The following is a 23,089-nucleotide window of genomic DNA, read 5'->3' as shown; positions in this document are numbered from 1 at the left end:
GGAAAGGAACAACCGGTACCAGCCATTGCAAAAACATGCCAAAATGTAAAGACCATTGAGGCTAGGAAGAAACTGCATCAACTAATGAGCAAAATAACCAGTTAATATCATAATGGCAGGATCAAGTTCACACATAACAATATTAACCTCAAATGTAAATGGACTAAATGCTCCAATTAAAAGACACAGACTGGCAAACTGGATAAAGAGTCAAGACCCATCAGTCTGCTGTATTCAGGAGACCCATCTCACACACAGAGACATACATAGGCTCAAAATAAAGGGATGGAGGAAGATTTACCAAGCAAATGGAGAACAAAAAAAAGCAGGGGTTGCAATACTAGTCTCTGATAAAACAGACTTTAAACCATCAAAGATCAAAAGAGACAAAGAAGGCCATTACATAATGGTAAAGGGATCAATTCAACAGGAAGAGCTAACTATCCTAAATATATATGCACCCAATACAGGAGCACCCAGATTCATAAAGCAAGTCCTTAGAGACTTACAAAGAGACTTAGACTCCCATACAATAATAATGGGAGACTTCAACACTCCACTGTCAACATTAGACAGATCAACGAGACAGAAAGTTAACAAGGATATCCAGGAATTGAACTCATCTCTGCAGCAAGCAGACCTAATAGACATCTATAGAACTCTCCACCCCAAATCAACAGAATATACATTCTTCTCAGCACCACATCATACTTACTCCAAAATTGACCACGTAATTGGAAGTAAAGCACTCCTCAGCAAATGTACAAGAACAGAAATTATAACAAACTGTCTCTCAGACCACAGTGCAATCAAACTAGAACTCAGGACTAAGAAACTCACTCAAAACCGCTCAACTACATGGAAACTGAACAACCTGCTCCTGAATGACTACTGGGTACATAACGAAATGAAGGCAGAAATAAAGATGTTCTTTGAAACCAATGAGAACAAAGATACAACATACCAGAATCTCTGGGACACATTTAAAGCAGTGTGTAGAGGGAAATTTATAGCACTAAATGCCCACAAGAGAAAGCAGGAAAGATGCAAAATTGACACTCTAACATCGCAATTAAAAGAACTAGAGAAGCAAGAGCAAACACATTCGAAAGCTAGCAGAAGGCAAGAAATAACTAAGATCAGAGCAGAACTGAAGGAGATAGAGACACAAAAAACCCTCCAAAAAATCAATGAATCCAGGAGTTGGTTTTTTGAAAAGATCAACAAAATTGACAGACCACTAGCCAGACTAATAAAGAAGAAAAGAGAGAAGAATCAAATCGACGCAATTAAAAATGATAAAGGGGATATCACCACCGACCCCACAGAAATACAAACTACCATCAGAGAATACTATAAACACCTCTACGCAAATAAACTGGAAAATCTAGAAGAAATGGATAATTTCCTGGACACTTACACTCTTCCAAGACTAAACCAGGAAGAAGTTGAATCCCTGAATAGACCAATAGCAGGCTCTGAAATTGAGGCAACAATTAATAGCCTACCAACCAAAAAAAGTCCAGGACCAGATGGATTCACAGCTGAATTCTACCAGAGGTACAAGGAGGAGTTGGTACCATTCCTTCTGAAACTATTCCAATCAATAGAAAAAGAGGGAATCCTCCCTAACTCATTTTATGAGGCCAATATCATCCTGATACCAAAGCCTGGCAAGGACACAACAAAAAAAGAGAATTTTAGACCAATATCTCTGATGAACATCGATGCAAAAATCCTCAATAAAATACTGGCAAACCGGATTCAGCAACACATCAAAAAGCTTATCCACCATGATCAAGTGGGCTTCATCCCTGGGATGCAAGGCTGGTTCAACATTCGCAAATCAATAAACATAATCCAGCATATAAACAGAACCAAAGACAAGAACCACATGATTATCTCAATAGATGCAGAAAAGGCTTTTGACAAAATTCAACAGCCCTTCATGCTAAAAACGCTCAATAAATTCGGTATTGATGGAATGTACCTCAAAATAGTAAGAGCTATTTATGACAAACCCACAGCCAATATCATACTGAATGGGCAAAAACTGGAAAAATTCCCTTTGAAAACTGGCACAAGACAGGGATGCCCTCTCTCACCACTCCTATTCAACATAGTGTTGGAAGTTCTGGCTAGGGCAATCAGGCAAGAGAAAGAAATCAAGGGTATTCAGTTAGGAAAAGAAGAAGTCAAACTGTCCCTGTTTGCAGATGACATGATTGTATATTTAGAAAACCCCATTGTCTCAGCCCAAAATCTCCTTAAGCTGATAAGCAACTTCAGCACAGTCTCAGGATACAAAATTAATGTGCAAAAATCACAAGCATTCTTATACACCAGTAACAGACAAACAGAGAGCCAAATCAGGAATGAACTTCCATTCACAATTGCTTCAAAGAGAATCAAATATCTAGGAATCCAACTTACAAGGGATGTAAAGGACCTCTTCAAGGAGAACTACAAACCACTGCTCAGTGAAATCAAAGAGGACACAAACAAATGGAAGAACATACCATGCTCATGGATAGGAAGAATCAATATCGTGAAAATGGCCATACTGCCCAAGGTAATTTATAGATTCAATGCCATCCCCATCAAGCTACCAATGAGTTTCTTCACAGAATTGGAAAAAACTGCTTTAAAGTTCATATGGAACCAAAAAAGAGCCCGCATCTCCAAGACAATCCTAAGTCAAAAGAACAAAGCTGGAGGCATCACGCTACCTGACTTCAAACTATACTACAAGGCTACAGTAACCAAAACAGCATGGTACTGGTACCAAAACAGAGATATAGACCAATGGAACAGAACAGAGTCCTCAGAAATAATACCACACATCTACAGCCATTTGATCTTTGACAAACCTGAGAGAAACAAGAAATGGGGAAAGGATTCCCTATTTAATAAATGGTGCTGGGAAAATTGGCTAGCCATAAGTAGAAAGCTGAAACTGGATCCTTTCCTTACTCCTTATACGAAAATTAATTCAAGATGGATTAGAGACTTAAATGTTAGACCTAATACCATAAAAATCCTAGAGGAAAACCTAGGTAGTACCATTCAGGACATAGGCATGGGCAAAGAGTTCATGTCTAAAACACCAAAAGCAACGGCAGCAAAAGCCAAAATTGACAAATGGGATCTCATTAAACTAAAGAGCTTCTGCACAGCAAAAGACACTACCATCAGAGTGAACAGGCAACCTACAGAATGGGAGAAAATTTTTGCCATCTACTCATCTGACAAAGGGCTAATATCCAGAACCTACAAAGAACTCAAACAAATTTACAAGAAAAAAACAAACAACCCCATCAAAAAGTGGGCAAAGGACATGAACAGACATTTCTCAAAAGAAGACATTCATACAGCCAACAGACACATGAAAAAATGCTCATCATCACTGGCCATCAGAGAAATGCAAATCAAAACCACAATGAGATACCATCTCACACCAGTTAGAATGGCAATCATTAAAAAGTCAGGAAACAACAGGTGCTGGAGAGGATGTGGAGAAATAGGAACACTTTTACACTGTTGGTGGGATTGTAAGCTAGTTCAACCATTATGGAAAACAGTATGGCGATTCCTCAAGGATCTAGAACTAGATGTACCATATGACCCAGCCATCCCATTACTGGGTATATACCCAAAGGATTATAAATTATGCTGCTATAAAGACACATGCACACGTATGTTTATTGCAGCACTATTCACAATAGCAAAGACTTGGAATCAACCCAAATGTCCATCAGTGACAGATTGGATTAAGAAAATGTGGCACATATACACCATGGAATACTATGCAGCCATAAAAAAGGATGAGTTTGCGTCCTTTGTAGGGACTTGGATGCAGCTGGAATCCATCATTCTTAGCAAACTATCACAAGAACAGAAAACCAAACACCGCATGTTCTCACTCATAGGTGGGAACTGAACAGTGAGATCACTCGGACTCAGGAAGGGGAACATCACACACCGGGGCCTATCATGGGGAGGGGGGAGGGGGGAGGGATTGCATTGGGAGTTATACCTGATGTAAATGACGAGTTGATGGGTGCAGCACAGCAACATGGCACAAGTATACATATGTAACAAAACTGCACGTTATGCACATGTACCCTACAACTTAAAGTATAATAATAATAAATAAATTAAAAAATAATAATAATAATAAAGTGCATTTGGGTGATTTCTTTCTTTCTTTTTTTTTTTATTTAAATCAAGCTCTTGGTTACATGTCGGCAGTAAGTTTTAGTAGTATTAAAAACCCTAAGACCATAACAGCTCAGAATCACTGTCTTAAAAGACTGCGTCTACCAAAGAGTCAGCAAGGCATGACTACTTACTTTCTTCATTTTTAAAACTCAGAGGTACCCCATGCACACTCCCAAATAAAACTACACAAGTTCCTTAGTTTAATTAGATCCCATTTGTCAATTTTGGCTTTTGCTGCCATTGCTTTTGGTGTGTTAGTCATGAAGTCTTTGCCCATGCCAATGTCCTGAATGGTATTGCCCAGGTTTTCTTCTAGGGTTATTATGGTTTTAGGTCTTTCTTAAAAGTTTAAGTCTTTAATTTGTCTTGAGTTAATTTTTGTATAAGGTGTAAGGAAGGGGTCCAGTTTCAGTTTCCTGCATAAGGCTAGCCAGTTTTTCCAACACCACTTATTAAACAGGCAATCTTTTCCCTTGCTTGTTTTTTCTCAGGTTTGTCAAAGATCAGATGGTTGTAAATGTATGGTGTTATTTCTGAGACCTCTGTTCTGTTCCATTGGTCCTTATATCTGTTTTGGTACCCATACCACGCTGTTTTCATTACTATAGCCTTGTAGTATAGTTTTCTGTTAGGAAGTGTGATGCCTCTAGTTCTGTTCTTTTTGCTTAGGATTGTCTTGGCTATATGGGCTCTTTTTTGATTCCATATGAAATTTCCAGTAGTTTTTTCTAATTCTGTGAAGAAAGTCAATGGTAGTCTATAGCATTGAACCTATAAATTACTTTGGGCAGTGTGGCCATTTTCATAATATTGATTCTTCCTATCCATGAGAATGGAATATTTTTCCATCTGTTTGTGTCCTCTCTTACATCCTTGAGCAGTGGTTTGTAGTTCTCCTTGAAGTGGTCTTTCACATCCCTTGTGAGTTGTATTCTTAGGTATTTTATTCTCTTTGTAGCAATTATGAATGGGAGTTCACTCATGATTTGGCTGTTCATCTTTTATTGGTGTATAAGAACGCTTGTGATTTTTGCACACTGATTTTGTATCCTGAGACTTTGCTGATGTTGCCTATCAGCTGAAGCAGATTTGGGGCTGAGATGATTTGGTTTTCTAAATATACAATCATGTCATCTGCAAACAGAGACAATTTGACTTCCTTCCTTCCTATTTGAATGCCCTTTATTTTTTCCTCTTGCCTGATTACCCTAGCCAGAACTTCCAATACTATGATCAGAGTGAACAGGCAACCTACAAAACAGGAGAAAATGTTTGCAATCTCTCCATCTGACAAAAGGCTAATATCCAGAATCTAAAAGGAACCTAAACAAATTTACCAGAAAAGAACAAACAACCTCTTCAAAAAGTGGGTGAAGGACATGCTCAAAAGTAGACATTTATTCAGCCAGTAAACATATGGAAAAAAAAAGCTCCTCATCACTGATCATTAGAGAAATGCAAATCAAGACCACAATGAGATACCGGATCATGCCAGTTAGAATGGCAATCATTAAAAAGTCAGGAGACAACAGATGCTGGAGAGGATGTGGAGAAATAGGAACACTTTTACATTGTTGATGGGAGTGTCAATTATTTCAACCATTGTGGAAGACAGTGTGGTGATTCTTCAAGGATCTAGAACCAGAAATACCATTTGACCTAGCAATCCCATTACTGAGTATATACCCCAAAGATTAACCATTCTACTATAAAGACACATGCACACGTATGTCTATTGCAGCACTATTCACAATGGAACCAATTCGAATGCCCATCAGTGATAAACTGGATAAAGAAAATATGGCATATACACATCATGGAATACTATGCAGCCATAAAAAAGGATGAGTTCATGTCCTTTGCAAGGACGTGGATGAAGCCTGAAAAACCATCATTCTCAGCAAACACACACAGGAAAAGAAAACCAAATGCTGCATTTTCTTACTCATAAATGGAGTTGAACAATGAGAACACATGGACACAGGGAGGGGATCATCACACACCAGGGCCTGTCAGGGATGTAGGATCCTAGGGGAGGGACAGCACTCGTAGAAATACCTGATGTAGCTGACAGGTTGATGGGTACAGTAAACTACCATGGCACATGTATACCTATGTAACAAACCTGCATGTTCTTCACATGTATCCCAGAATTTAAAGTATAATACAAAACAAACAAACCAACATTAATTCAGGTTGTTGGTTACCAGTAGGCAATGAATTGTAGTAGTATAAAAGATTCTAAGGCCAAAACTGCTCCGAATCAGTGCTTTAAAACCCTGTATCTACCAAAGAGTCACGAAAAAATGATTAGTGACTTTATTCATTTTCCAAAATCAGAATCATTTTCCAAAACAGCTCTGAATCACTGCTTTAAAACCATGTATCTACCAAAGAGTCACCAAAAAATGATTAATGACTTCATTCATTTTCCAGAATCAGAGGTATCACACATACCCAAACTCACAAACGAAAGCACACAAGCACATACACGTGCAGAAATTCAAGCTGGTAATCAGAGCATGTGATTGGGTGAAGATTCAAAGATTCTCAATGTGACAATACCAACATAAAGGAGTTGAAGTTCTAACACAATTGTGATGTCAGCAGGTATAGCTTTTCTCTAGGTAAAGAACAGTATAGGAAACCAGAAATTGAAGCACTGAAAAATATTTAGTTTCAAAATTCACCTCCTTGAACTCCTAACATGCATACAAATTCCACATTGGGATCTTTATCACAACCTAAAAGGCAAAGCATCTGAGCTAGAGCTTACATTTTTAAAATTTCGTTTTCTTATTCTTGTAACTATCATTCTATAAGCATAAACACTAACAAGAGCATCAGCATCATTTAGATCAAATCCTTCTATCTTATTCGGGTAAAAGAAGAATCAGAAGACTACGAACATTTCCAATATATTCATGTCCTTCTTTCCAGATGAAATTTATATTGGCAAATTTACCTTTTCCTGGAGGTGGTGAATCCTTCCATCTTATGGCTACTTTTGAACTGGGATCTGCTTCTTTTGGGGTAAGCTGAATGGGTTTTACAACATAATGATTAATATATCATGTATATATCACAAGGCATTTTTTTAATTAAAGATGAAAATATATTTGTTTACCGTGGATAAAGGAGGTCGCTCAGAAGATCCTACAAAGCAAAAGGGGCACATAATTAAGTACGTGTAAATATGACACAGCCCACCATCCACTATGTAGTGTTTGTAACCAGCTGAAATCTTCATGCTTGGTCTTGAAACTGTTACCTATTAGGCTCTGGGTTGCTTTTGCTATTGTTTTGGTTAGCATACAGACATGACAGGAATATATGGAAATCATAATATAGGTTTCATAAAACATGTAGTCCAGATTTCGAGAGAGAGATTAGATTTCACATGACTACAACTAACACAGAAAAGTACTTCTACCAATGTGATCCTGTTAACTGAAGCCAAAAAACGTGATGTCAAATGAAAGGACCAAATAGGACCCCAGAAGGATAAATGTCAAAGCCCATGGTAGAACGCTATGGTGTACCCTGAAGAAATCACCCAAGAACCTTTTATAGTATAATACAATAGTTCTCCTGTTCTTCATTTTGTCCTCTAACTTAAAAACTATCAATTTCATTAAAATGTATCATTCACTTCTGCTTGCAGAATGTATTCTGAGTTCATTAGTTGAGGTATCTACATACAGAAGAATAGTTAACAAAAATACTCATGTTGTCCACAGTCATGCAGGCTTCTGGTGTTTTTCCATTTCCCGGATTCTCAACTTTAGCCCTCCTGCCATCTCTTCATTCACTTATGCAAAAAATGCATACATTACACTCCAAATACCTAATGTGTAATTGGATTCCCATAAAACAAATCTAAACAAAATCATTGAATCATCAGAGGCTGTTTTAATGTTAATCACCTTTTATATATCAAAATCAAAATCTTTGCCATGATTATTGACAGTTACATTTTAATACTTAAGAAATATATTTCTTGATTGTTTTGCTTCTACAGTCAGTTTGATATGTAGTGCATCTCATTTTGCTAACATGAAGCACCTATCCTATTGTCGATGTGTGACCCCATAGAGAGAAAAATTGAGTCCCTGTGGTTTACTCTTAATCTTTCACCTTCTGTTTCCAGTAAGCTCTGAAGCAACAATAATCCAATATTCCATTCGAGTACGAATATACTAGGTCCACATAAAGTGAGTTATCTCAGGTTTCCTCATCAGAAACCCCCAAACACCTAGCCAGCTGCTACCTTTATTTACACCATCCCACCCCACTTGCACTCTTTTCTGTTGATAAATCTAATCTCACTATCTGGTTTTCATTCTTTGCCTTCCACATTTTGTTCTTCATTATTCTCACCACCCCTGTGATCAAACCCGTAAAATCTCATTTTTATAAATAAGAAGATATGGTTTTCCTTTATTAGAATATGAAAAGTTACAGAAACTGGACTAACTTGTACAAATTCCTTCTTCACAATAGCAGCCCCATGTCCTCCTCTCTCCCACAGACACACTGTTTCATAGTTTCTATTCACTCACATCAGTTTCATTGAGTATCATATCAAGTCTCATTTTATCTTCATGGCTTTATTTTATACTAGGGGTTATTATCAAAGTCTCAGCAAACTATGTTATATATTTTCTTCTACACGAGAGATTACTGAGCAGTAAATAAGAATCTCTTTGGATATAAACACTTTTATGTACACAAAATTTTTGTGAAGCTAACTTATGGTGAAATATACATTACACCATTATGTGTGTTACATGTTCCAGAAAAACAGGCTCTAAAATTTTATTGAACTACTTAGTTTAAAAACTTCTGCAATTACAATGACATAGTCTCTGCTCAATGCAGCAACATCTTCAGAAATCTCTTGTGAAGACTTGGTAAAATGTCAGTCATTTACATGAAAAAGAGCATTAAGTGACAACACTGCTTGCTGGTATAAATAAAACAAGGCTAGATCCTTGCCAGATTCAAAGAGATCAGAGTGCCACGAGACAGAAACAAATATATAAATCGAAAGATTTTCATTTCTACCAAAAAATTCATGTATTTAAAGTTTTCAGAACAGGACAAAATGCAAGGAAACACAGCGGTGAGGCGTTATAGAGCATCTCTTCACCTGGAGGCTATTTATCATTTGACATCCGGCAACCCTTTCCAGGGCTCAACAAAGGGGTTCTAAATTGTGATTTGATCATTCCTAGAGTTCAACATCAACCTTCCCATGTAAGGAAACCAAGGCATCAATGATACTTTGGCCATTTCTTCTTTCCAATGTCATTCTCTGAAAAGCATACACTGGAGTTTCAGAGTCATAGCATGATGGAAAAACATGGCTCTAGGGGGTAATGAATGCAGTCAGTACAGCTATGGCAGTGTATAAAACTATACTCAGGGTATCTGAAATACTTCTATTTAGTTTCTTACATAGTACAAATCAATAAAGGCAACCACATAAGCAAATCTATGTTGGTATGTCATCATATCTATATTCATTTTGTATCAGCTTGAAGAGACTTTAATTAATTGTGGTGCAGTCATAAAATGGCATACCACAAGACCATACAACAAATCAAAGATGACCAAATTGTGTCAACCTGGATAGATCTGAAATATATACCACTGATTAGAAAAGTCAAGTTGCAGCTATTATGTATGCTGTGTGAAATCGTATAGAAGACTTGATACTTGAAAATGGATTCTACTTATTACCTATGAAAGTGCATGTATCTTGTAAAATATTTTTAATGTGCATTGCAGTGATTTAAAAGTAAAAAGTGTTCATTCTGGCTGTTGGTTACCTGTAGGCAATGAATTGCAGTAGAAGAAAAGATTCTAAGGCCAAAACAGCTCAGATTCGTTGTTTTAAAACACTATATCTACCAAAGAGTTACAAAAGAATGATTAATCACTTTATTCACTTTTAATCAGAGATACACGCACACATATACACACGCAGAAACTCAATCTGGTAATCAGAAGATGTGATTAAGTAAAGAGTCTCAATGTAACAACACTGACATAAAGGAGTTGAAGTTCTAAAACAATTGTAACGTCGGTAGGTATAGCTTTTCTCTAGATGAAGACAGAAGAGTATTGCAATCAATTTTGAAGCACTGAAAATATTTACAGTTTCAAAATACACCTCCTCGAATCCCTAACATGCACAGGAATTCAAAACTGGGATCTTTAGATGATGACAGCTTTAAAGGAAAAGCATTTGGGCTAGAGCTCACGGTGTAAAATGTCTGCCTTATGCTTCAAATATCATTTTATAAACAAAGATATTAACAAGAACATCAGCATACTTACATCAAATCCTTCCATCTCATTTGGGGAAAAAGTGAGAATCAAAAAACTATGAGCATTTTCAATATTTTCAACTACGTTTTCTAAAATGAAATCTGTAGTGGGGAAATTTACCTTCGCTGGAAGTTAGTGAATCCATGCTTCCTGAGAATCTAGTTGAAATGTGATCTCTGTCTTCCACGGTATGCTGAATGAGTTTGACAACATAATGATTAACATATCATGTATATATCACAGAGCATTTTGTTAATAATTAAAGAAAATACGTATGTAAAGTTTACCGTGAATAAAGGCGTTTGCTCAGGAGACACTACAAAGCAAAAGGAACACATAACTGACTACAGGTAAATATGACACAGCCTACCATCAATCATGCAGTGTTTGTATCCAGCTGAAATCTTCATGCTTGCCCTTGAAATTGTTACCTATTAGGCTTCAGGTTGCTTTGCTCTTGTTTTGGTTAGCACACAAACATGACAGGAATATACACATGAAAAATCACAATATAGATTCTATAAAACATGCAGTCTAGGTTGCAAGGGTGAGATTAGGTTTCACATGACTGCAAGTAACATAGAAAAGTATTTCTACCAATATGAATTTGCTGAAAGAAGCCAAAAAAAAAGTGATGTCGAATGAGAAAACCAAATAGGACCCCAGAAGAATAAATGTTAGAAACTATGAAGTTGCAATGAGAGTGATGAAAATGTATCATCTGCGGCCGGGTGTGGTGGCTCACGCCTGTAATCCCAGCACTTTGGGAGGCCGAGGTGGTCGGATTACGAGGTCAGGAGATCGAGACCATCCTGGCCAACATGGTGAAACCCCGTCCCCAATAAAAATACAAAAAGTTAGCCGGGCATGGTGATGGGCGCCTGTAGTCCCAGTTACTTGGCAGGTTGAGGCAGGAGCATGGCGTGAACCCGGGAGGCGGAGTTCACAGTGAGCCGAGATCACGCCACTGCACTCCAGCCTGGGTGACAGAACGAGGCTCCGTCTCAAAAAAAAAAGTATCATTCGCTTCTGCTGGCAGGAAGTGCTCTCAGTCATTAGTTCAGATATCTACTTGGACAAGAATCGTTTCCATACTCATGTTATCCACAATCATGAAGATTTCTGGTATTTTTTCAACTTCTGGATTCTCAACTTTAGTTCTCTTGCCATTTTTTCATTCACTTATGCAAAAAATGTATACATTACACATCAAATAACTAATGAGTACTCAGATTTTCATTTAAAAAAATGTAACCAAAATCTCTGAATCACCATTGACTTTTTTTCATAATTATCAACCTTTTTTTTTTTTTTTTTGATACGGAGTCTTGCTCTGTTGCCCAGGCTGGAGTGCAGCGGCACAATCTCGGCTCACAGTCAACCTCCGCCACCCGGGTTCAAGAGATTCTCCTGCCTCAGCCTCCCTAGTAGCTGGGACTACAGGCACATGCCACCATGCCTGGCTATTTTTTTGTATTTTTAGTAGAGTTGGGGTTTCGTCATGTTAGCCAGGATGGTCTCCGTCTCCTGACCTCGTCATCCGCCCACCTCAGCCTCCCAAAGTGCTGGGATTATAGCTGTGAGCCACTGCACCTGGCTCAATCAACCTTTATATATCAAAATCTTTGCCATGATTATTGATAGTTACACTTTTAGTACTCAAGAAATAAATTTCTCATTTGTTTTTTTCTAAAGTCAATGTGATATGCTATAGCATAGCAGTCTCTGAGGTACTTTTATACAATGGCTATTTACATCAAAAACAGCATTTAAAAAAAAAACAGTCAATGTTTTGATATCCAAGTGCATCCCATTCACTAACAAACATGAATGAAGCACATACCATTGATGTGTAACTCCTGCAGAGAGAATAAACGAGTTACTGTGGTTTCCTGTCATTCTTCTATCCTCTGCTTCCAGTAAGCTCCAAAGCAACAATAATTTACTCTTCTCTTTGAGTGGGAATATACTGAGTCTACATAAAGTGAGTTCCCTCAAGTTTCCTCATCAGAAACCTCCAAATAACCTACTCAGCTGCTTTCTTAATTTACACTATCCCACCTCACATTTTTTTTTGTAAATCTAACGTCCACTTCTCAACAACGAATGTTATATTTTGATCTACAAGTTTAAATGTTCACCAAAGTTTTAAGAAAAAGTATGTTTAAATTAAATTATATTTGCTATAAAAATTAATAAATTATATTTATAATTTAATTAAAATTAGGTTTATAATTTAATGAAATGTAACAAGTAATTTAATTTCAAATTTATTTTAAATTATATATAAATTATATTTATTTTCAAAAATTATATTAAAGCATAGAAAATTATTCAGCTATATTCACTACTTCACCACCTTTTTTTGTACACAAAAAAATAACATTATCATTATTTGATTGCTCTCGTGGAGCACTTTTTATAATACCAATACCATTTGCTTCTTCTCCAGTTGCTGATAGTGATTTTTCTTCCTAGTTAAAAAAAAAAAAAATCTTCAGAAAATGTTGTGTTTCCTACTCCATCAGTCAGTAATCCAAGAAACATTTTCTGGGTCTATAAATTCATAAGGTCTATCCTGGAAAATCTGATAATATGAATAAAATACTAATTTTACTTATTTATCAAGTGAAAAAAGAACTTCATAAAAACAAACAAAAGCAGAAAGACACAATACATTATTTCTGCAATTCAAGTCAAAAAAATACAGTGACAGCACAAAGGCAGTAACAGTTATTTCTACCTGGGAAGCTTCTGAGACACTGCAAATTTAGCATTCTATTTTTAAAATAGACAAGTGAGAAGTAAGACTGTGAAGAGTTTCTAGTCAGGGCAGCATGTGCAAAAAAATAAGGCATGAAACAGCATAGCCACTAAGAAATACCACAATAATGTGGTAAAGCTTGGACACAGACAGAGAAAGTGGGGTGGAGAGATACAATGGGAGAAACAGGCCAAACCACAGAAATAAGTGTTATGCTAGAATGCAAATGTTTCCTTCGTGTAATGAGGATACAGCTATAAGCAGATGAGTTATGTTTAAGAAAGGTCACCCTGGAAGACATACACAGATAAAGGTGGAGACAAGAGAGAAACAAAAAAGAACATTCCGAAAATATAGGGTAGACAGTGTATTACAGTAATAAGATATGAGAAATGGTTAAAGGTAGAAAATACAAAATTTAGTGAGTCACTGGACTGGCAATGTGAGGGAAACCTGGAGTACAGTTTTTCTGCTTCAATGTTTCATTGCTACTTACTTGGTGCTGTTTACTAAGATTAGGAAGCCAGATTACAGAGTAGATTACAAAGAGTCAGGAAAGAATCTGGAAGGCAGTTTGAGACCTATCAAATTTGAGGCACAAAGGGGACTTAGAAGACTGATCTGGGTAAATACATTTGGAGTAGAAATAGATGACCTTACTCAAAAAAACCATACGTTGTTGAGAAGGTCAACATTTGTAAAATATACTAAACTGGTAGGATTCAGTAATTTAAACCTATGAAGAACTCTGACGTTTTGAAAATAAAAAGAAAACAAAACATGGGATTCAAAATTTCAATTATATATTTCTATACTGGATTAAAAGACATAAAATATATTTTCTTAATGTATGCAGATATTTAGTTCTGGAATATTATGGTCACATGCATTTTTGAACTTAATGAAAACAGTTATCTAAAACCAGTAATTCAAGGTATCCTAAGAAAGCTAATTTTTAAAGAATCATCTTAAAAGTTTTTAACTTGTAGAAACGTTTATTCTATTATACAATTATAAGGCATTTAAGCACTACTAAAATATGAGAGAGAAATGTAAAACCCTATTTTAAAGTTCATATGGTTTTCTGATTCTCCTGTAAATGATATACTAACTCTCTAATTGCCTACTTATGCCATAAAGATGATAGTTAAAATTCAGAGAAAAGATCAAGTAAAATAGTCCTATGACTATGCAAGCTGAAGATTTACATGTTTTCAAATACACCATGCCTGTCAATCAGGACCCAACACTCACATGAAGAAAGAAGAAATTTATTTTGAAAATCAAATCAAAAGGATTCCTGAGTTTTACAGCTGAATAAATTTATGTGCAAGGTATAACAACTATAAACACTAAAGTGAATAATGCTTCCAGAGAATAACACAAAATGTCACAACCGTAGGAGATAGTTTTAAAAGTAAAAAGCAATATTCCAGAGATAATTCTGTGTACTCTGTTGGCAGTATTTCTTTCCTTATGATTCTATGGAAATAGGTACTTTGTTCAGGAAATAATTATGAGGATTGATTACACTCATCGCATGTGTGTTCTTAAGTACAGATGTTATCAGCACAAGGTAAGTCAGATTAGTTCCAGAAGTAATAATTTATTTCTTTAAGAGGGTTCCAGATTAAAAATATATATTTTCTCATTCAATGAATATAAATTAAAAACCTCCTTTAAAATTAACCAGAAATGTGCCGGTGTGGTGACTCATGCCTGTAATCCCAGCACATTGGGAGGCCGAGGCAGGCAGATCACCAGGTCAAGAGATCGAAACGATCCTGGCTAACACGGTGAAACCCCGTCTCTACTAAAAATACAAAATTACCAGGCATGGAGATGGGCGCCTGTAGTCCCAGCTACCCAGGAGGCTGAAGCAGGAGAATGGCATGAACCCAGGAGGTGGAGTTTGCAGTGAGCCGAGATCGCGCCACTGCACTCCAGCCTGGGCAATAGAGTGAGACTTTGTCTCAAAACACACACACACACACACACACAAACACAATTATTGTATAACTTCAGCTCCTTCCAAAAAAGAGAGAACAAAACCACCATCCACCTTATGGAACAATGAATGATAAATGAAGGCCACACATACCTACTAAATAGAAAGCTGTAACTAAGTATCTTGACAATAGAAACAGAGGTGAAATGAAAGAATAGACACTAAAGACATGTGGTCTACAAGGAAAAAGTCAGACTGAGGTAAATCATTTTTAAACAAAGGGGAAGGAGGGAGGAACAAACAAAAAACGAGACATGACCAGTCAATCAAATATGAGCTTACAAGAAAAGCTTGTGTTCGTAATATATGCCAAATAACACTGGATAGCATTTACTCTACAATGTGTTTTGTGTAAATACTTATGTAACAAAGAGTTTAATTTGTTTACTGTAAAATAACACATCCCAAGAGTTAACCAGGATCATTCATCTGAAAGCTGAAACATTCTTACAACAGAGAGAGAGAAGAAAAAAACAATAAAGTTCCAGCAACTTAACACCTGGAGAAAGAATTTTTATTCAGAATTCAAAAGAGTAATGTATGTCCCGAAAAATATGTATTTAATAGAACATAGCCAGGACTTCAAAAATTTAAGAAAATTTAAACTAAAATCCTAATCCAATCTTCCAGTTAGAAGATATTAGAAAACACGCTGTATCCACCTTTCCTATTTCCTTTCCATCTTTTCTAATTTTTATTTTCTTCTATATGACATATTTTATCAACATAACTTATACATTCTCAACATTAGAAGAAAATATAAATTCAAAACATTCAAGAAATTTAATAGATTTAATTATGAGATCTGCCATGCATATTATGTTACCTGTAACATTCCATTATAAAAATTTGCCTGTTTGTTGATTCACATTAAAAACTATTAAAATGTTTCTTAGATGTAAGACCTTATTCTAGGTACTCCAGGATACCTAGAATATTTAAGAAAATTTAAGAAAATTTAAACTAAAATCCTAATCCAATCTTCCAGTTAGAAGATATTAGAAAACACGCTGTATCCACCTTTCCTATTTCCTTTCCATCTTTTCTAATTTTTATTTTCTTCTATATGACATATTTTATCAACATAACTTATACATTCTCAACATTAGAAGAAAATATAAATTCAAAACATTCAAGAAATTTAATAGATTTAATTATGAGATCTGCCATGCATATTATGTTACCTGTAACATTCCATTATAAAAATTTGCCTGTTTGTTGATTCACATTAAAAACTATTAAAATGTTTCTTAGATGTAAGACCTTATTCTAGGTACTCCAGGATACACACAAAGAGGTTTCCTAGCTTCAAGTGGTTCATAGTAATGCAGCAGCTTTACATTATTTTTTCAAGAACTAAGCACAAAAGCCTCTGAAATTTGAAATTTAGAATGAGATACAAAGACCCTGAGTGGATTTTCTTTAAATTACGATGCAACAACTTTGTGAAATTAAAGTCTGACCATAGGAATATGAAGAGTCTCTGCTAATCAAACAGCTTGTTGTTTTAAACGAAATGCATATTCTTCAATTAGATAAAGAGTTTAAAGTATACTCTTAATGAAAAGGACTTGGAAAACACAGTGTAAATCCTCTGTAATACAGATGTGAGAACGGAATTTAAATTTCTGATCTCCCACCACTTTGTGAAATTAGACAAAAAGGTTTGCTGTATTGCCAGGCTTGGTCTGGAACTCCGGGGCTCAAGAATTCTCCTGGCTTGATCTCTTCAATAGGTGGGACTACAGGCACATGATACCATGTCTAGTTACATTTTCACAATTTCTAATATTATTTTAGTCTAATTATAGAACCAAGAATAAAAATAAATAGCTCTCTGCAAAAATACTGGATGATGACAAAATAGGTGTGCAAGAAATAAAAAGAAACGATATGCTATGTGTAACAGGGTGATTCCATGGTTCCTATAACAAGTCATCTGATGTATTAAAGATTCATTTAAGCAGAGGTATTATTAGTCATACTCAAATGATATGTAACTCAAAGTAAAGACACTTACTCAAATAAGCCTAGAACAAAATTTGTACCTCCTCTATTGTGGGAAAGCATTCCCAAACATCATTTTTCTATCACTATATTTTCCAGCCTTTTTTTTTTTTCAGATCACACCTCTCAAAGTCTTTATCAACTACTTCTTATTTGCCAAAGCAAAAAAAAAAATTAAAATTAACCCCTCCTATATCTTCAAAATGATTATCTCTAATAAAATTTCTATACAAACATGAAACAATGATAGGTAGACAACTGCTAACTTTTAGAAGAAAATAATATAGAAAATGAGATTCAGAGTGAGAAAATTAATTTCACAAGAGAGTACTCTACCTCAGATTCCAAATCAAACTCATTCTTTGTCACAGGCTGTGCAACAATATCTGGTATGTAGAGACTCCTACAGAACAAAAATATACAACAAAAATGAGTACGTTCATTTTTTAAAAGAAAACAAAAACCATCAGTCTATACATGCAGTCCTCTCCAAAAAAAAGGGTAAAACTAAGTCTGAGGAAGGTCAGTTATCTGTATATTAAATAATATTTCTTGGTATAATTAAGATATGGCCTCTGTTTTAGAAAACATTTCAGTTACCTATTTCTGCCTCCACCTCTCCCAGCCTATGAAATATCCAATGCAGACTCACCCTTAAACCCATAGCAAATAGTGGCAGGCAATATAATGGCACATCCAGACAATAATTTGTCCTTATAAATTATCTACCTGAAAGGCTAAACTGAAAATCCAATAGATATCTGACAAAACTTTTGTTACTGAACTGGAGTAAACCTGATGAGTTACAACAAGGTAGAAAAGGCACTGTCTCTTCCCTATTATCTATTTCTGATTCAAAGACTAATCTGTGTCACTGGAAAATAGGAGTCTTGGATCTTCAGCTTTTAAGCTACTAAAAGAGGGCCCATTGATTCTCTTTACCCTAGAACACTCCAGGGAGCCCCCTGAAACACTGCAAATGTTTGAAAGCTGAGTGTACAAAAGTCAAAGTACAAATGTATATGTTGTTATGTTGTTATTGGGAATATTCTTCACAGAAAATTGAAACAATAAAATTTTTAAATCCAATTATTGTCATTATAGATCCTGCCTTACTCAGGTCCACAAAAACCAGCAAGCTTAAGAACCTTCATAGACACTCAGATACCCAAGAGAGAGAATGCTGGAAAAGTCTCCATCCTGAGTATGTATGGCTCCATTCCATTCATCACTGTCTAAATATCTTCCTTCCTAGGGGCTCCCACTTCTGGATCCCTCTTCTGGAGATCCATGGCAATCTCCACTCTACATCTTCAGCCTAGGAAAGCCCAGATTCCTCAAAAGACCAGCTATAATAATTGAGAGTAGGAGCTCTCTATTCCTCTGCTTCTGGAAAGTAAGTCAGTCTCAGTCATCCACTCCAAGCATATGCGTGTTACCGACTACCCACCTGAAGCTTCATTGCTGATTTGCCAGCCAAACCTACATTTGACCTACCCTACTTGTATGTGAGAGAATTGAGAAAAGAGGCAGAAAAAAGGAGACATCCACCCTGGCTCACAGATCTATGTACTTAAGCAATCTCCAGCTCCCTAGTTCTTGAGGGGTTCTAAGCCCTCTGTAAGCTGGGGTGGAAGAAGATGATACCACATTCCTATCTGCTCTAGAGACTCTTTCCTGTGGCTCAAATCCTTTTAACACTTTTCAATAAAAACCTTGAAATCTGTCAGTTCCTCCGGTTAAACAAAAAAGCAGCAACCTCTTCAGAACTCCAAGAACGTCCCAATATGCCTTTCTTCATAACTCCCACCATCCTGTGTTTTCAATTCCCTTATCTTTATCAAACTTGTAATAAAAGCAAATATTTGGATTTTTTCCTAAAACCCTCATTTCTGTCCAACTAAGTATTCGATTCTCTTCAACTTTGGCTGTCCCTTGAAAATTCCATTCTCACCCACTTTCATTGGGTTCAACACCTCATTCCATGCTCATCCTCTTCCACTGTGTTCACTAGACCCACTCCCTCTTTCTAAAACTAAAATCACTCAATGACAGAATGATGTCAAAGAAGACCGGGTTTTGAATTAAGAAACCTGAATGCAAATCTCACTTCTGCAATTTACTGTATCCAAATAATTTTCTCCCTTTGAGTTTCAGGTTCTCCACCTGAACAACCACTTAATCAGGATGCTCAACAAGGACTCAAGTATTAGAGGATATTTTCTTTAGTCTCTAGGAATTCCTAAAATTCTGAAATTATATGCACCTCTGATATTATCTATAGGAAAATGGGGAATATTTAGTTGCTGTACATGAGAACTATAATAGAAGATCATAAACCCTAAGAAAAGCAGAAGAGAAAGTAAAAGGAAAACAGGAAAATATTATTAAAATGTCTCAGAAGGAAAAAAAGAATCCAGAAAATAAGAAAAAGCTTCAGCATACTAGGCAGGGTACTCACTTAAAGAGAAACCCAAACCGGGTAGGCAGCAAGTAGAGAAATGAATTAGAAATATCCTTTTAATATAGGCTAAATATAGTTAACATTACATGGACTATATGTAGATATTCTCCATGCACAGGCAGATAATATTTTTCTAGGACTGGCCTGGTCTTTCTTATGAAAAACTTAGGGACCAGCAGCTACAGATAACTGATACCTGCCTTTAAAACGTTGATGGTTAAAAAAAAAAAAAAATGTAATATGGTTACTACTGCCATTTCCAAAATATTTGGACAAATTTTTGGAGTAGACAGGCTTCAAAACAACACTCTAAAGAGAGTTAATATGTAACAAAATGTGACTTTCTGAATTGATCTGATGTAAATCAGTACCGTGATCCCATTGCCGCATAGATCTCTATCCATCCATACTTATGGGCAAAATAAGTGTTTTGAGAGCCAGGCAGGATGATGGTCAAATCATGGGTTGGCTACCTGTTAACTGTGGAATCATGAGCCAGTATTTCAACCTCTTTAAACCAGAGTTCCCTAATTAGTAAAAAAGCAATAATAGCACGAATAGTTTGTAAAGCTGTGTGAAGATGACATGACATGATAAATGTTAAGCATGTAATACATTGTCTAGCACAGAGCAGAACACTAAACAGATGCTAGTTTCTATTCTCTCTATTCACTTAGTTAACATATCACTTTAAAAAATCTGTGAAGTCATACCTGTCAAAACACTCTTCAACAGGAGGAAGCACTATCAAACAAAAAGTAAAATGCATTTTAAATCAACAATAGAAAACTATAGAATATTAAAAACATAAAAGAGCACAAAGGCTTGTTCCTATAATCTCAGCTACTCAGAAGGCTGAGGCAGAAGTATCACTTGAGAAGCCCATCAGTTTGAGACCAGCTTGGGCAACATAGCAAGAATCTATCCTTATAAAAATAATAATAATAATAATAATAATAAACCAGAAGGCCTGGCGTGGTGAGTCACACCTGTAATCCTAGCAGCTTGGGAGGCTGAGGTGGGTGAATCACTTGAGGTTAAGAGTTTGAGACCAAGCTGCACAACACGGTGAAACTCTGTCTCTACTAAAAATACAAAAAGTAGCCAGGTGTGGAGGTGCACACCTGTAATCCTAGTTACTTGGGAGGCTGAGGCAAGAGAATCACTTAAACCCAGGAGGTGGAAGTTGCAGTGAACGAAGATCGTGCCACTGCACACCAGCCTGGGCTGCAGAGTAGTAAGACTGTGTTTCGAAAAGAATAAAAAAAGAAAGAAATGAAGAATAAGTAAATAATACAATAGGCAGGCTCCAAATAACTTACCATCTTCTATAGATTTCGGAGAAATAATCTTTCTCTTCGGGATGTATAGTTTTGAAATAATCTAGAAGAAAAACACAACAGGTTTAAGAATAACATGCAACTTAAATTAATTAGCCACAATTACTACATGATCTAACACAAAAAGTATAGACATTGAAGTCACTCATATGTAGATTCAAACCTCAAGTCTGCCATTTACTTATCTACGTATTTTCATGGTGTGATGATTATGATTGGTGATACAGATATTCTCAAAATGTTACGCCTTTCAACACTATTTATTATGCAAATACTATGATATCCATTAGTTTCTTTTATTAACCACAACAAACTGGAACAAAAATTTACTCAAATGTAATTTAGAGTATTACTGAATAAAACTAATTATAAAAAAGTAAATTAATCACATTATTTTTCAAAATATGTATGCATGATATATATTTGTGTGAATTGCATTTTGTGGGGAAAATGTGAGAATGTAGTTTTTAGTAGTACTGTATTTAAATACGTTGGCATCGGAAACAGTACAAGTTGATTCTATTCTGTGTGTCAAAAGCTAAAAACAAATTATTGTATAACTTCAGCTCCTTCCAAAAAAGAGAAAACAAAACCACCATCCACCTTATGGAGCAATGAATGATAAATGAAGGCCACACACACCTACTAAATAGAAAGCTGTAACTAAGTATCTTGGCAATAGAAACAGAAGTGAAATGAAAGAATAGACAGTAAAGACATGTGGTCTGCAAGGAAAGAGTCAGACTGAGGTAAATCATTTTTAAACAAAGGGGAAGGAGGGAGAAACAAACAAAAAATGAGACACGACCAGTCAATCAAATATGAGCTTACAAGAAAAGCTTGTGTTCACAATAGATGCCTAATAACACTGGATAGCATTTACTCTACAATGTGTTTTGTGTAAATACTTATATAACAAAGAGTATAATTTGTTTACTGTAAAATAACACATCCCAAGAGTTAACCAGGATCATTCATCTGAAAGCTGAAACATTCTTACAACAGAGAGAGAGAGAAGAAAAAACAATAAAGTTCCAGCAACTTAACACCTGGAGAAAGAATTTTTATTCAGAACGCGAAAGAGTAATGTATGTCCTGAAAATTATGTATTTAATAGAACACGGCTGGGGCTTTGAAAATTTAAGAAAATGGAATCTAAAATCCTAATCTAAGCTTCCAGTTGGAAGATATTAGAAAACACATTGTATCTGCTTTTCCTATTTCCTTTTCATCTTTTCTAATTTTTATTTTCTTCTATAAGACATATTTTATCAACATAACTCAACTTATACATTCTCAACATTAGAAGAAAATATAAATTCAAAACATTCAAGAAATTTAATAGATTTAATTATGAGATTTGCCATGCATATTATGTTACCTGTAACATTCCATTATAAAAAGCCCATTTGCCTGTTTGTTGATTCACATTAAAAACTATAAAAATGTTTTGTTACATGCAAGACCTTATTCTGGGTACTCCAGGATACATACAAAGAGGTTTTCTAGCTTCAAGTGGTTCATAGTAATGCAGCAGCTTTACAATTATTTTTTCTGAAGTAAGCACAAAAGCCTCTGAATTTGAAATTTAGAATGAGATACAAACACGCTGAGTGGATTTTCTTTTAATTACGATGCAACAACCTTGTGAAATTAAAGTCTGACCATAGGGATATGAAGAGTCTGTGCTTATCAAACAGGTTGTTATTTTAAACTAAATTTATATTCTTCAACTAGATAAAGAGTTTAAAGCATACTCTTAGTAAAAAGGACTTGGAAAACACAGTGTAAATCCTCTGTAATACAGATGTGAGAACACAATGTAAATTTCTGATCTCCCACAACTTTGTAAAATTAGAGATAAGGTTTGCTGTATTGCCAAGATTGGTCTGGAACTCCTGGGCTCAAGAATTCTCCTGGCTTGATCTCTTCAATAGGTGGGACTACAG

The 23,089-nt window shown here is 35.7% G+C and overlaps 1 protein-coding gene across 1 annotated transcript in view; it reads right to left on the bottom strand.

The window, feature by feature from the left end:
- The window catches only part of LOC123566740 (ankyrin repeat domain-containing protein 36C-like), a 169,638-nt gene that overhangs the window by 105,862 nt on the left and 40,687 nt on the right, over positions 1–23,089 (bottom strand). The window contains exons 14-21 of the mRNA XM_065526823.1: positions 21,123–21,183; positions 20,514–20,544; positions 17,673–17,739; positions 12,992–13,031; positions 10,845–10,873; positions 10,678–10,750; positions 7,349–7,377; positions 7,187–7,259 (exon numbers count right to left, since the gene is read on the bottom strand). Coding sequence (XP_065382895.1) covers positions 7,187–7,259; positions 7,349–7,377; positions 10,678–10,750; positions 10,845–10,873; positions 12,992–13,031; positions 17,673–17,739; positions 20,514–20,544; positions 21,123–21,183 — 403 coding nt within the window. The remainder of the gene's footprint in view (positions 1–7,186; positions 7,260–7,348; positions 7,378–10,677; positions 10,751–10,844; positions 10,874–12,991; positions 13,032–17,672; positions 17,740–20,513; positions 20,545–21,122; positions 21,184–23,089) is intronic.

This window comes from Macaca fascicularis, chromosome 13 (assembly GCF_037993035.2).
Source record: "Macaca fascicularis isolate 582-1 chromosome 13, T2T-MFA8v1.1".
In the NCBI taxonomy this organism is placed as follows: Eukaryota; Metazoa; Chordata; class Mammalia; order Primates; family Cercopithecidae; genus Macaca; species Macaca fascicularis.
The sequence above is the reverse complement of the archived record's forward strand: the minus strand, read 5'-3'. Positions and strand labels throughout refer to the sequence as shown.